The 15,830-nt window shown below is 39.6% G+C and overlaps 1 protein-coding gene across 1 annotated transcript; it reads left to right on the top strand.

Annotated features, from left to right (window-relative positions):
* Window positions 1–338: 338 nt before the first annotated feature.
* Window positions 339–1,253, top strand: LOC123325305 (olfactory receptor 2AJ1-like; the record flags this gene model as incomplete). Its single annotated transcript, XM_044917057.1, has 1 exon — window positions 339–1,253. A coding segment is annotated over exon 1 (915 nt), but the record flags the coding sequence as incomplete, so codon positions are not given.
* Between the last annotated feature and the right edge of the window lie 14,577 nt (window positions 1,254–15,830).

Here is a 15,830-nt window from a genome sequence, read left to right as displayed (position 1 = left end):
GTCGGGGGTTACTGAGATTTTAAGTACACTGTTCAGGGTAGGTCTCATTTAAAAAGTGACCTTTGACAAAAGATTGAACTGCATTTAAGAATACGGAATTAAGACTACATGGAGCTAACAGCTTTCTCAATAGACCAATATCATCAGTTGATTCAAACAAATAAATGGCCATGTTGTAAACCAAGCCCACTTCCAAAGCTGGTTGAGAGTCTGTTGACTTGAACTGCAAAATATGCATCACTCTCATTTTATTATGCTTCTAAATGTAAATGAGTTTGAGATTTACGCCACTGCATTTTAGCTCTATTTTTTTCTATTTTAGGAAAAGAGTGGAGTTCATGATGGGGCATGAGAATCACAGTTTCACCAGTGATTTCATTCTTTTAGGACGCTTTTCTTCTTCTCAATCAAGTCTAGCTTTCATCTCCTTTATATACATCATTTTTATTATGACTATAACAGAAAACACAATCATGATCCTCCTTATCCTCAGGGACTCAAGACTCCATACTCCAATGTATTTCCTGCTCAGCCATCTGTCTTTCATGGACATCTTGCATATTTCCAACATTGTTCCCAAAATGGTCACTGACTTTCTGTCAGGCAGCAGAACTATTTCATTCGCAGGTTGTGGCTTCCAGATATTTCTATCCCTCACCCTCCTGGGTGGTGAGTGCCTTCTCCTGGCGGCAATGTCTTACGATCACTATGTAGCCATCTGTCACCCACTGCACTATCCCATTCTTATGAATGACTATGTCCGCATTCTCATGGCTAGAGGGTCCTGGATTGTTGGGACAGTCAACTTCATAGTTCACACAGCTTATGCACTCCCGTTTCCCTTCTGTGGCCCAAGAGCCATTGATCACTTTTTCTGTGAAGTCCCTGCCATGTTGAAGTTGTCCTGTGTGGACACAACACTCTATGAACGAGGAGTTTATGTAAGTGGCTTAATTTTTCTCCTTGTCCCTTCCTCCCTAATCCTTGCTTCTTATGTCCAAATTCTCCTTACTGTTCTTCAAATGAAATCATCAGAAGCACAGAAAAAGTCATTTTCTACCTGTTCCTTCCACATGATTGTGGTCACAATGTACTATGGGCCATTTATTTTCACATACATGAGACCCAAATCATACCACACTCCGGGCCAGGACAAATACTTGGCAATATTCTATACCATCCTCACACCCACACTGAACCCTATCATCTACAGATTTAGGAATAAAGATGTTCTGAAGGCAATGAAAAATATGCTCAAAGTAACTTTCTCCATTAAAGATAGTAATAAAAATGCTTGAAGCATGTGTTTTCTATATCAGTATTCAGTGCTTAGAGATTATCCATTAGTCATATCTTTAGAAAGAAAATCAAAGTTTCTATCCATCAAGAGTGGAAAGTGGATTTTTCCAAACCTCCAATGAAAATTAAAAAAAAAAGTTTTACAGGTATTTGTTTTATAAATGCATACATCCAGAAATGCACTGTTCCCTCCCATGAAAAATTCTAAGAACTTATAAAAATTGACTTTTATAATACAATCACATTATATGGGATCTATCCATATAACTTTTCTATTTCATGAAACAGTAAAATTATAATTCCAAGGTTACAAGCAGCTATCAAAAATTCATAAAAAAAGGGGTGCCTGGGTGGCTCAGTCGGTTAAGCGACTGCCTTCAGCTCAGGTCATGATCCTGGAGTCCCAGGATCAAGTCCCACATCGGGCTCCTTGCTCAGCAGGGAGTCTGCTTCTCCCTCTGACCCTCCCCCCTCTCATGCTCTCTCTCTCTATCTCATTCTCTCAAATAAATAAATAAAATCTTTAAAAAAAAAATTCATAAAAAAATATAGGCAAAATGGGTGCAGGTGTTCAAGAGGTAAAAATTCTAGTTATATGATACATAAGTTAAAAATAAGTAAGTCCTGTGATGTAATTAATGTAGAGCATGGTGACTGTAGTTAACAATGGTCCGTTGTATATAAGAAAGTGGCTGAGAGTGTAGGTTTTAGTAGTTCTCATCATAACAAAATGAATTGTAGCTCTGTGTGGTGACAGATGATAACTAAACTTATTTTGATAATTATTTTATAAGATATAGATATATCAAATTTTTATGCAGTACACCTAAGAACAGTAGAATTATATCAATTATACCTCAATAAAACAGAAACATAAACCAATGTATTTTAGTATTTAATAAATCATATATTATTATGTATTTTAATATACTAATACATTATGTAACTTATTTGATATACTGAATGCATTAAATATTATTTAGTAAAAATAACATTTATTAAGAGTTATTGAAGAACTAGCATTCAGTTTCTATTAATATGAGTTCTAAATCATGAAAACACTTCCCTTTGAAATCCACCATCCCTGTTTTCTTGCACAATGATGTAAACAAATATTGCATGTAAGAACCTCCATACATCAATTGCATCCCTGTCCTAGTTCTCCTGGATCTTTTTTGTATTGTGAATGTCTGAGTGAGAGGGCTACACCTCTGTACAGAGAAAGTGATGTAGAGGGGCCAAAAACAATCCAGCAGGCACAAGCAACTTCTGTTTTTGCCCCCTTTCAAACTTAACTGAGAGGGAATTTGGGAAACAAAATGTCAGAACTACATTAAATCCCAAACCAGTACAACGACATGCATCACTGTGCCCTCACCTGGACGTTTCGAAGAAAAAAACAAAACTTTTCGGAACTCCACTTGAAATATCCATTGTTCATTGAATAGTTTGTTTTGAAACCTTTGTTACTGAAGTGAGAAATATATATACATACACTGACATATATACATTAGTTGTGGTACAATGAAAGTACTCATCCTTTCTAGAAGCAAACACAAAATATTTAATGTGTGTATTAAAATTGTGCCTTGTTTTAGGTATACATATAGGGTTACATTTTGTAACATTTTTAGCATTTTATCCTAAAAATTAGTGCAAAGAAAAAATATTTTTTAAGACTTTGTTTATTTTTTAAGACTTTGTTTGTTATTAATTGCCTTATATAAGTAGTTGCTCCCATGTTAGAGGCATAGATATTTACAATTGTTAGATCTTCTTGTTGGATACACCCGTTAAGTAGGATATAGTGTCCTTCCTCATCTCTTATAATCTTTGGTATAAAATCTAATTTGTCTGATATAAGGATTGCCATACCAGCTTTGTTTTAGTGTCCATTAGCATTGGAAATGGCTTTCCACCCCCTCACTTTTGATCTGGGGGTGTCTTGGGGTCTAAAATGAGTCTCTTGCAGACAGCATATTGATGGGTCTTGTTTTTTAATCCAATCTGATAGCCTATGTCTTTTGATTGGGGCATTTAGCCCATTTACATTCAGGGTAACTACTGAAAGATAGGAATTTAGTGCCATTGTATTGCCTGTAAGGTGACTGTTACTGTATATTGTCTGTGTTCCTTTCTGGTCTATGTTGCTTTTAGACTCTCTCTTTGCTTAGAGGACCCCTTTCAAAATTTCCTGTAGGGCTGGTTTTGTGTTTACTAATTCCTTTAGTTTTTCTTTGTCCTGGAAGCTTTTTATCTCTCCTTCTATTTTCAATGACAGCCTAGCTGGATATAGTATTCGTGGCTGCATATTTTCTCGTTTAGTGCTCTGAATATATCATTGCAGTCCTTTCTGGCCTGCCAGGTCTCTGTGGATAGGTCTGTTGCCAATCTAATATTTCTACCATTGTAGGTTACAGACCTCTTGTCCCGAGCTGCCTTCAGGATTTTCTCTTTGTCTCTGAGACTCATAAGTTTTACTATTAGATGTCGGGGTGTTGACCTATTTTTATTGATTTTGAGAGGGGTTCTCTCTGCTTCCTGGATTTTGATGCCTGTTTCCTTCCCCAAATTAGGGAAGTTCTCTGCTGTAATTTGCTCCAATATACCTTCTGCCCCTCTCCCTCTTTGTTCTTCTTCTGGGATCCCAATTATTCTAATGTTGTTTCATCTTATGGTATCACTTATCTCTCGAATTCTGCCCTCATGATCCAGTAGTTGGTTATCTCTCTTTTTCTCAGCTTCTTTATTTTCCAACATTTGGTCTTCTATATCACTAATTTTTTCTTCTGCCTCATTTATCCTAGCAGTTAGAGCTCCATTTTTGATTGCACCTCATTAACAGCCTTTTTGATTTCGACTTGGTTAGATTTTAGTTCTTTTATTTCTCCAGAAAGGGTTTCTCTAATATCTCCCATGCTTTTTTCAAGCCCAGCTAGTATGTTTAAAATCATGATTCTGAACTCTAGGTCCAACATTGTACTAATGTCCATATTGAGTAGGTGATTTTTTTCATCTTGTCATTTTGTGCAGAGCACAATAGATGAATGAGAGAACAAAATGCTAAGAGGGTAACAATGACCCCAGAAACATATACACTAAACAAATCAGAAAAGACCTGAAACTGGGGGAAAAGAAAGGGAAAGAAAAAAGAAAAAAAAAAGAAAAAAATTAAAAAAAAACAGATATGATCAAATATGATCAGGCTGGTTCATAGTGCCACACACTAGATTTTCGGTATATTTTGATCTGTTAGAAGAAACTGCCTCCCAAAAGTTTAAAGACAGAAAAACTTACATATGTACAAAAATAAGGTTAAATATGATGAATTGATGGAATATGACTGGAAAGATGAAAATTATAAAAGAATTGATAAGAAGTTGTTGAAAAAAGAAAGAAGAGGAATAAATAATAAAAAAAAAGGGCGAGAATATGATCAGGCAGGAAACTAGAACAAAGCCATATACTAGAGGTTTAGGGTATATTTTGGTCTGTTAGAAGCAACTGTATCCCAAAATTTTAGAGAGAGATATATATAACGTTAAACTACTATGAAGGGATAGAATATGACTCTTAAATGAAAAATATTTTTTTTTTAAAAAAAGGGAATGATAAGTTGTTGGTTGAAAAAGGGAAAAAGAAAAAAATTTAAAAAAAAACAAAAGAAAAAAAGAAAATTAAAAATATTCAATTTGAAGAATCATGGGGAAAAAAGCCATGAAATCCATGTGCTGTATTCCCCTAGTGCTGGAGATCTGCCATTCTCATTGATTGGTAACCTTGGTCATGGCTGGCTGATTTTTTTTTTAAGATTTTATTTATTTATTTGTTGGAGAGAGATACAGTGAGAGAGGGAACACAAGCAGGTGGAGTGGGAGAGGGAGAAGCAGGCTTCCGGAGGAGCAGGGAACCTGATGCGGGACCCTGTGATCATGACCTGAGCCGAAGGCAGACGCCTAACGACTGAGCCACCCAGGTGCCCCTCGGCTGGCTGTTCTTGCTGATCTTTTGGTGAAGGGTCCTGTTGCCAACGTTCTCAAATGTCTTTTCCCGAGGAGTAATTACCCTGCCCTTGCTGGGGGCAGCGCTAAGTAATCTGCTCGGGTTTGCTCTCAGGAGCTTTTGTTCCCTGCAAGCTTTCTGTACAGCTTTGGAGACAGAGAGTGAAAATGGCGGCCTCCCAATCTCCGCCCCAGAGGAGCTGAGAACTTGGGGCCCCACTCCTCAATGAGCCCCCAGAAAAAAGCAGTGAATCACTCCCATCTCCCCAGTCTCTGGCTGCACCCTGTGATCACTCGGCCTGTGACGGAGCGTTTCTATCTCTGGCACACGATCCCATGTGGAGTCTCCGAACCCAGCAGATTCCTGAGGTGGCTCCTGCGCCGCTCCTCCCGGGGGAGGAGGGGAGTCTCCCCGGATCTGCCGCTTGTTGGGTCCCTGCTGGAGGAGCAGTGGCCCAACTGTGCCCCGGATCACAGTTTATGGCAACCCTGAGCTGAGAGCTGACTCCTCAGCTCTGTCTCTGCAGCCGGCTTCCCCGCTCTGCTACCTGGGAGCTCTGCCACACTCAGCCACCCCTGGTCTTTCTGTGACTCCGAGGGTCTTGAGACCACACTGTCCCACAAGGGTTCCACCCCCCGCTTGGCCACTGGAGCAACGTCCCTCAGCAGAGCCGACTTCTCAAAGTTCCAATTTTGTGCTCGGCTGCTCTATCACTTGCCAGAAGCGGCCAACGGAAACCCCTCCCCCGCTGTCTATCCTCCCAAATATATCCTCGGATTAACTTCTCCACACATCCTACCTTCCAGAAAGCAGTGGCTTTTCTGTTCAGAGAGTTGCTGCTATTCTTCTCTTCGATATCCTGTTGAGTTCGTAGATGTTCAGAGTGGTTTGATCCCTATCTAGCTGAATTCCTAGGACCAGACAAAATTTTGATCTCCTACTCCTCCGCCATCTTGCTCCTCTGCTGCAATCTGTCTTATTTAGTGAATGGTTTATTATGGGACTCAGTCTGTTTTCTTAATTAAGTTATTTTCTTCATTGTTGATTTCAAGTGTTCTTTGTATATTTAGAACACAATTGTTTTTCACATGTATCCTTTGGAAAGAGATCCTTTTTTTCAAGATTTTCTGAGTCTGGAGCTTGCTGTTTATTTTTGAGTTTTTCCTTTCAGAGATCATAAGATTTTCATTTTAATAAATTGCAGCTTATCGATTTTTTTTTTTTTTACAAATAACGTACGCCTCGAGATTGGAGCCGGCCTGGCTTGTGAGCTTCGCTGAGGAGCCGGAGGTGGGGCTGCAGTTACCTCCAAGTCTGCCCCTGGTTCCTGGCCCCTGGGGCATGGTGTTGGGGCGACATTGAAACAGCCCAGGGAGTTCGAGCCCGGGCTGTGGAGTCCTGCTTCCCCAAAGTGGCGGTGCTGTGCTCCTCTGCCCTGCCCCACTCCAGGTCAGGCTCCCTGGACACAGAGATGCCACCGCTTCTCCAGAGCAGACCCCATCACCGACTCTGCAGCACCCCACCCTGCCCCACAACAATCCATGCCTTCCAACACTAGAACAAACTTTTCCGAACATAAAACAAGAATATAGTCCTTATCAGAGGTGGAGACATTTAGAAGCTGTTCTGAATCAGAGTGAAGCTTGTACTTCAGAAATTCAGCCTCATTCCTCAGCACTCACAGCCCCTAGTTCTCCAGGTTCCTCCGGGATGAAGAAGGACCAGCCCTCTTTTCCCCTCCGACAAGTCAGAATAATATGTGAGCATCTCTTAAAAGACTCTGAAGAGAAAATTCGGGAGGAGTATGAGCAAATCCTCAATACCAAACTAGCAGAACAATATGAACCTCTTGTGAAATGCACACATGATCAGATTAGGTGACGATATGGGACAAGGACAACAAGCTATGTGTCCTGAAGCTTTCTTGCATATCTGGGTACCAGGTTTGACCTCAAGAGATGGCTGCTGTACACTTTTTGCAACTGGTTTGTTATCACATTTCAGCTCCAACTTTGCATCCTGAGAACACGTAAACATTTCTGTAGGTCCACTTTATACAACTTGAAAGACCTTAAAACTTTCTGGTTGCCACAAGCATATCTTTCTTTTCTGCTCATCCAATAAACAGCTGTGCCCTACTGTGATGGATTTTCCAAACAAAAATACCTGGAGCAGCAGTTTAGCAAAATATGCCCTCAGTGGCACTCAACAAATGGGGTTTCCCCAAGCACGGTTCTGTAAGAAGTGTGTGTGACTGTGTGTGTATATGTTTGTGTGTGTGTGTGTGTGTGTGTATTTTAAGTTATTATTTATATTGTGCAAATATTTTTTTGATCTTGAGGGTTCTGGCTGTGAATTTGATGCATGACAATTATAGTTAAAAACATTTGCTTGGTCTACAGAAGATCATTAATGTTTTGTGACCATATAAGTTGTCACGGTGGATTGTTTTATGTTGTAGGTGTTATTGTTAAATACAGGGACTGTTTCCAGGCATAGAATATGAATCAAAAATTAGGATGGACACTAGGGGTGATTATGAGGACGTAGCAAAAGTCTGTGGTCCTAGGTCTACAAATGCGTGGTGAGGAATTAGGACAAACTGGAGACGGGCCTTTTGACACATGGACTCTGCCTAGCCGTGTTGAAAAATACTTTGATTCCAAGCCTTGAAATACCCATGTGGAGTCTGTGCTCACCTCATTTACCCAAAGAGCTCCTGGACACAGAACCGCTAAAAAGAAAAGGTCTCCCTGCAGCAGGAGCATCAGGGTTTGCTTGGGAGCATTACACAGGTGAGCGTGGGGCTGGGCCAGCCCCTGGTGGCACTGCTACTTGGGAGGAGCCCCTCTGCCTTTGTATCAGTTATTAAAAACAGAATTTGGACCCTTTGGTCAGGCTCCCCCAAATTCTTCTAGGAAGTGAGCATGTTCTACGGCTTGAGATTTGTTTTGGAACCCCCTGCCCAAAGTTGCTTACGGACTGTTCTTCACCTTGTTTCCAAGGGTGTGCAACAGAAAGTAGCCTCTGTTTTGAGGAGGTGGAAGCTAAGTATACATTTATTTTTGACTGTGACTTGTTCAGGACCCCATTTTACAAAATACCTTGTTTCGTTTATTATTGTTTCTGGAAAGGAAAGTTCTATTAAATTTGTCCTTGTTTGAATAGAGAACAGTTTTATTTATTTATTTATTTATTTATTTATTTATTTATTTATTTATTTATTTATTTATTTATTTATTAAAGATTTTATTTATTTATTTGAGAGAGAGAATGAGATAGAGCATGACAGGGGGGAGGGTCAGAGGGAGAAGCAGACTCCCCGCTGAGCAGGGAGCCCGATCCAGGACACGATCCCGGAACTCCAGGATCATGACCTGAGCCGAAGGTAATCGCTTAACCAACTGAGCCACCCAGGCACCTGAGAACAGTTTTATGAACTGTTTAGGGCTTATTCTGAAAAATTCTGAGTTTAATTCAAGTGTATGCCAGTACCTTCCAAAGTAAGGTAATATTCAGAGACAGTGTTCTTATCACATGGCTTAGAGAAATTCTGGAATATTCTTACTCAAAGATTCCTTATTAATGAATGTCTTTGACTTAAATCTACCCAAAAACTGCAACATTATTCTTTGTACATTTTAATATATAGTGTTAAAAAGCTTAGTTGCAAACAAATGAAATACTTAAGCTATTTGTTAAAATAATAGTAAGAATTTAGGCCTCGGGACCTATGGCTGTCATTGGTGAAGCGCATGATACTTGATCTCAGGGTTGTAAGTTTGAGCCCCATGTTTGGTGTAGAGATTTCTTTTTAAAAATCTTTAAAAAGTAATTTATGTGTTCGTATTGTATCTAATGTTCATTTTCACACTCGACATCATCTAGCTTTCTCCGATGTTATCATCTACACACTTGGTAGTTTTACATTTTACATTTAGGTCTACAATGCATTTTGAGTTAATTTTGGTGAAGGATATAGTGTTTTTCTAGATTTATTTATTTACATCAGGATGTCCAGTTGTTCCAGCGTCATTTTGTTTCTTTTTTTTTTTGGATGGGCCTAAATAACTCCGAAGAAGTGTAGACCAGTTATGGTTCCTACTGTGGTCTCAGGCCCTCCCCAGCCTTGCTGCAGGACAAGATTTGAGAAGGGAATTTTGTCCTTTGTGTCATCCCGGTGCCTGTCCTTAATTTACTGATTCATTCTGAGACCCACAGCACTGGTGTTTTAATCCTGTTTCTGTCGCTAACCATGTGATTTTGGCCAAGCCACTTTATCTTTCTGGACTTCAGTTTCTTTTTCTGTAAGAACAAAACAAAGATTGGACTAGGTCCTCTAAAAGCCTCTCCCTGGGACTAGAGTGTCACATATTGACTCCAAGCCTTCCCGTAACAGGCTAAGACTTAGCTGGGGAGGGTTGTTGAGGATCGTATTTGAAAATAAAAATGCCTGATCTAGAAGACAAATACTTTGTCATCACCTTGTCTTATATTTCACTTTCATTGGATAAAAACAAAACAAAACAAACAAAGAAACTTGTCATTTCTAGTGAAATAGACATTTACATTCCTGTTCAGAGAAAAAAAGAAAAAGGCCACCTCAACTAACAAATGTTTTTACAGTGTATATTCACTTAAAGCAGTACAGAGTGGATTAACATGTGGCTGTTGTATTTACATTATTAAAAGCTATGTATATATGTATCAGCTTGGACTTGTTTTTCAGTTTCTCCAGTATATTATCAAAAAAGTTTGAAGCTCAAGAAGTGGTTTAAATAAACTTTCTGCTAGCTTTCCTTATCATGAGGGAAAAAGAGAATCTTGTGTCTAGACTAGACTGAACCCGTCTTCTGTCCTACGATGCAAAGCATATTCTGCACCTCCTTCATAAGCACTGCTCGCTTCCCTCCCCAGTCACAGAAGAGTGTGCTTCCCCACTGGGTTTCCATCCAGTCATCAGATTCATGATTTCTGGCCTTTTATGCAGCTTAGGGAAGCCAGTTTGCCACTGATTGAAAGTTTATAATCTCTCTTTGGCGCAACCTGTTTAGAGTCATGGTGAGTTCCTGGTGTTCCTCTTCTTTCTTCTCAGCCCCAGAATCTGGCTTACCAGACAGCATTTAGAACCCAGTGCAGACGTGGGATGAAGAGGACCTTTGCATCTAGGTGCATGGCTCTATGGCCCTGGACACAGATATCTAGTGGCAAGAGCACGCCAAGGCAAGGTATTGGATTCTGACGTTGCCCTCAAAGGCTAGAGTCACCCAGTCTGGATGCACCCAAAGGAGCACCTGAACCAGCCCAATCCCAAAGTGTTTTTCTAGATTAATTTAATTAATTTATTTATTTACATCAGGATGTCCAGTTGTTCCAGCTTCTTTCTGAAAAGACAATATTTGGTTCATTGTCTTTTCTTTGTTTCTTTGACAAAAGTCAGTTAACTATATTCATGTGAGTCTTTTTCTCGGCCTTTTTTTTTTTTTTTGCCATTGATGTCTTCATTTATTCTCACACCAGACAGCCAGTCATGATTTATGTAGCTTTGTAGAAAATCTTGAATTTGTATATCTATAAATCTAAACAAATAGATCCAATATCTTCATGACAGTAAGTTCTCCTATCCTTGAAAATGGAACATCTCATCGTTTATTCGGTTCTAATTGCATTCATCAGAATTCTGTACCATTTTCCATAGAGATCTGGTACATATTGTATTACATTTGTCCCCAACAATTTTCCTTCTTTTTCTTTCTTCCTTTTTTTCTTTTTTCCCCCTTAGTGCTAATGTAAATGATATTGTGTTTTCCATATCATATTACACTTGTTCATTGATGGAATACGCCAGGGTTGCAGTTGGTATATTAAAATTTTGTCTTGCAAAGTTGATAAATTACGAGTGCTTTTGTCAACTATTTTGGGTTTTCTATCCAATGAATAGCTCAAGTATGAACAACAGCGTTTGTAACTTTTCCTTCTCCATTTATATACGTTTCTTTTCTGTTCCTTGTCTAATTGTATTTCTTACTACTTTCTGCACAATGCTGAAAAGGAGTAGTGAGAGGGAACATATCTGCCTTGTTCCTGATCTTAGTGGGAAGGCTTGAGTTTCCTACCATTAAGTATAAATTTGGCAGGAAGTTTCTTGTAGGTATTTTTTTTTTCAAGTTGAACTGTTACCTCTATTGCCCCAGTTTCCTGAGAGGTTTTTAAATTTTATTTAATTTAATTTTATTTATTTGACAGGGAGAAACACAGCGAGAGAGGGAACATAAGCAGGGGGAGTGGGAGAGGGAGAAGCAGGCTTCTCATGGAGCAGTGTGCCTGATGTGGAGGCGCCCTGAGAGTTTTAATTTTTGAGTGGGTATCAGATACTGTACAATGGATTTCATGCATTAATATGGACATGTGATTATTTTATAATTTAGTCTGTTGATATAATGAATTGCATTAAATGATTTTGGAATGTTAAATCGATCTTTCATACCAGGAATAGATCAACATCATTGTGGTGTATAATTCTTTTCATACATTGTTGCATTCAATGTGTAATAATTTTTTGAGGCTGCTTGCATCTATGTTCATAAGAGACACTGATGTATAGTTTTTTTCTGTCATTGATGCAATTATACTGAGGTAATGGTGATATCACAGAAGGAATCAGAAATGTTTCAGTTGCTTTTATACTCTGAAAGGAATTGTAGATAATTAATTTAATCTGTTCCTTTAAAGTTTAATAAAATTTGCCAGGGAACCCACCTGGCCTGGGTTTCTGTTTTGGGACGTTATTAATCATTTATTCAATTTATTCAATAGACATAGACCTACTCATTTTGTCTATTCCTTCTTAATGAGTTTTGGCAAATTGTGTCTTTCAAAGAATTTGCCCATTTCCACTAAATTATTAAATTTCTCACCATAGAGTTATTTACAATATTCTTTTTTTTTTTTAAAGATTTTATTTATTTATTTGAGAGAGAGAATGAGAGAGAGCACATGAGAGGGGGGAGGGTCAGAGGGAGAAGCAGGCTCCTCGCTGAGCAGGGAGCCCGATGCAGGACTCAATCCCGGGACTCCAGGATCATGACCTGAGCCGAAGGCAGTCGCTTAACCGACTGAGCCACCCAGGCGCCCCTACAATATTCTTTTACTATCCATTTAATTTCAATTGAAGCAGTAATCATGTCCCCTCTTTTATTTCTGCTATTAATTACTTGTGTCTTCTCTCTCACATTTTACTTAATTAGCCTGATTAGAGTTTTATTAATTTCATTAATCATTTTTGTAAGTATTTATTTAAATTCTACTCAGTTAACACAGAGTGTAATTTTACTTTCAGGTGTACAATATACTCATTTAACACTTCCATAAATCACCTAGTGAAGAAAATGGAAATGAAAACATGACAGTCGAGAATAATTGGGATGCAGCAATGACAGTGCTTTGAGGAAAGTATATAGCAATACAGGCCGCCCTCAAGAAACAAGAAAAGTATCAAATGCACAACCTAAGCTTACACCTAGAGAATGTGGAGAAAAAATTAAAAAGTCTAAATCCAGCAGGATATGAGAAATAATAAAGATTACAGCAGAAATCAATGATAAAGAAATTAAAATAAAAAATAAAAAAAACCAGGAGAACAGATCAATGAAATTAGGAGCTGGTTCTTTGAAAGAATTAATAAGATTGCTAAAGCTCAAGTAAGACTTATCAAAAGGAAAGGGAAAGGACCCAAATAAATAAACACATAAATGAAAGAGGAGAGCTCACAACGAACACACAATAAATGCAAACAGATACAAGAAAATAGGACGAATTATATCTCAACACATTGGGCAGTCTGGAAGACATGGATACATTCCTAGAAACATAAACTACCAAAACTGAATCAGGAAGTTATAGAAAACCTGAACAGACCCCAAACCAGTAAAAAGTATTCAGTTAATAATCAAAAATCTCCCAACACATGAGTGTCCAGGGCCAGATGGCTTCCTAGGGGAATTCTACCAAACATTTAAAGAAGCATTAATACCTATATTTCTGAAACTATTACAAAAAATTGAAATGGAAGGAAAACACCAGACTCCTTCTATGAGGCCAGCATTACCTTGATCCCAAAACCAGACAAGGACCACCATTAAAAGGAGAATTACAGACCAGTATCCCTGTTGAACAAGGATGCATATATTCCCACCAAGATACTGCCAATAGGATCCAACACAGTTAAGGGATTATTTACCACGGCGAAGTGGGATTTTTTCCTGGGCTGCAAGCGTGGTTCAACCTCTGCAAATCAATATGAAACACCACATAAAAAAGAAAGGACAAGAACCACAGGACCCTCTCAATAGATGCAGAAAAAGCATTCCACAAAATACAGCATCGTTTCATGAAAAAAACTCCACCATGTAGAGAGAGGGGGAACATAACATCATAAAGGCCATATAGGAAAGACCCAAAGGAAATGTCACCCCCAAAAGGGAAAAACAGAGATTTTCCCCTATGTGCAAGAACACGGCAGGCATGTCCACTCTCACCACTGCTGTTCAACATAGTACAGGAAGTCCTAGCCTCAGCAATCAGACAACAAAAAGAAATATAAGGCATCCAAATCAGCAAAGAAGAAGTCCAACTCTAATTCTTTGTAATCCATCTCTCTGTTTCCCCGGTTACCATCAAAACCATATGTTCACCCTGCCTGTGTCCAAGCGTTTTTAGCTCAGGCATGGGACTGAGTTCCAAAACTCCAATGTTCAGCATAGATTCGTGTTCTTCCCCTCATGGAGGATCTCCCATGCTGCTGCCTTTTGCCACCCTATGTCAGGAAAGCAATTGCACAACGATGAATCGGTTAGCAGTTTATGGCAATACAAAGCAGAAAGCTGGCAGCTAGACTCAATGTTCTCAGGCAGGGTTCCCGTTCCTAAAGCTGGGTCGTAAGGTAGCTCTATTTTTAACTTTTAGAAATTTGGGAACTCTGTCACACTCAGGCACCTCCCATTTTCATGAGACTCCAGGGATCCTGAGACCACTCTGTCACACCCAGCGTTCCACCTGGCTTCCCCAAATAAGCACCTTTACGCCAGGAACACCCCCAAAAGAGCAAACTTCTAAATGTTACCATTTTGTGCTCCGCTGCTTATAAAACTTTGCTGTATCCTCCTCAAACGCCCCTCCCCTCCCCTGTATCCTCAGCTATGTCTCACCAGATTCACGTCTCCACACCACCTACCTTCCAAATGGTGGTCACTTTTCTACTTGTAGACCTGCAGCACTTGTTTTCTCAGATACTTGATTGATGCCCTGGGTGTTCAGAATGATCTGATAACACTGTAGCTGTATTCGAGGGAGGAGATAAATCTTAACTCCTCCCACTTGATCTTTCTCATTGGATTCTGGACATGAAGACTGTGAACTTCATGACAGGCTGGATTTTGTCACCCCCCTTCTATGAGAGCTGAATGTTGTTTTGTCAAGCGGGTAATGACTTCTGACAAAGCTTTATCCTTTCTAGTTTTAGGTTTATTGTGCGAAGATATACCAAACATAATATCTACCATTTTCTACACTTTTACTTAAGCTTTGATGGAAGAAGGGAGAGTAACATCTACTCGACTGCCATGTGATCGACTACCCCTGAAGTGTGACGTTTCCTGAGGTCTTAATGGCCCATGTCCTCATTAATATCGGTGTCTGCATTTTAGTGAATGGTGACAATGAGTGACACATTTAGTTTTCTGCTGGTTAAGTCCTTTCTCCCTCACCATGAACTTCACTATGAATACATCCCAAATATGATTTTTTCATCTTGAAGGAAAGTTAATCTGCTTTCTTTTAAAACATGACTTCCAGACAATGATATCAGCAGGCACACTGAGAAATCCATAGATCGTTGGCAATCTGAGCTTCCTGGTGACTGGGCACCCGAATGGGGACAACCTGAGAATTTCCTGGTGATTGAACAGGACATAGTTGTGACATCACAAGAAGGCATTGTGATGCCCCAGGGCTGTTATAAAAGCCTCACAAAGACTGAAGCTGCATTGAGGAGAGAAATGGCCCTCAGCCACAGCTCTTCCTGCTATTCCTCAAATTCTCTGCCCACTTCTCTGTCCCTGCCCATTCCAAGCCACCTGCCCACACCTCCTGCCATGCACCTGGCAATTCCTAGACCAGTTTCACACTGTGAGTATGGCCTGGCTACTCAGGGCACATTCCCATTTCTCATATGGGAGCGGGACCCTGGATATCAGAGCACAGAGGATTCTCCGCCACCTGGGCCCCACACCTCTGTGTTCAGAGCACGGCTCAGCACAGGGACCATGAATGATTGAATATCCATCTGATTTGCAAAATGTATAAAATGACTCCAGACTCCTGGCAGAGAGGGAGTTTTATGAAACAAGTAAGTACTGGGAGATGGACTCGCCACATCATTGGACACAGTGCCAGTCCTTGAAACACATGCCTTCAGACCAAAAGCTGTCTGACCTAGCTCAGCAGCTGAAATACTACTACTACTACTAATA

Source organism: Neomonachus schauinslandi, chromosome 7, assembly GCF_002201575.2.
Source record: "Neomonachus schauinslandi chromosome 7, ASM220157v2, whole genome shotgun sequence".
Taxonomy (NCBI): Eukaryota; Metazoa; Chordata; class Mammalia; order Carnivora; family Phocidae; genus Neomonachus; species Neomonachus schauinslandi.
The sequence above is the reverse complement of the archived record's forward strand: the minus strand, read 5'-3'. Positions and strand labels throughout refer to the sequence as shown.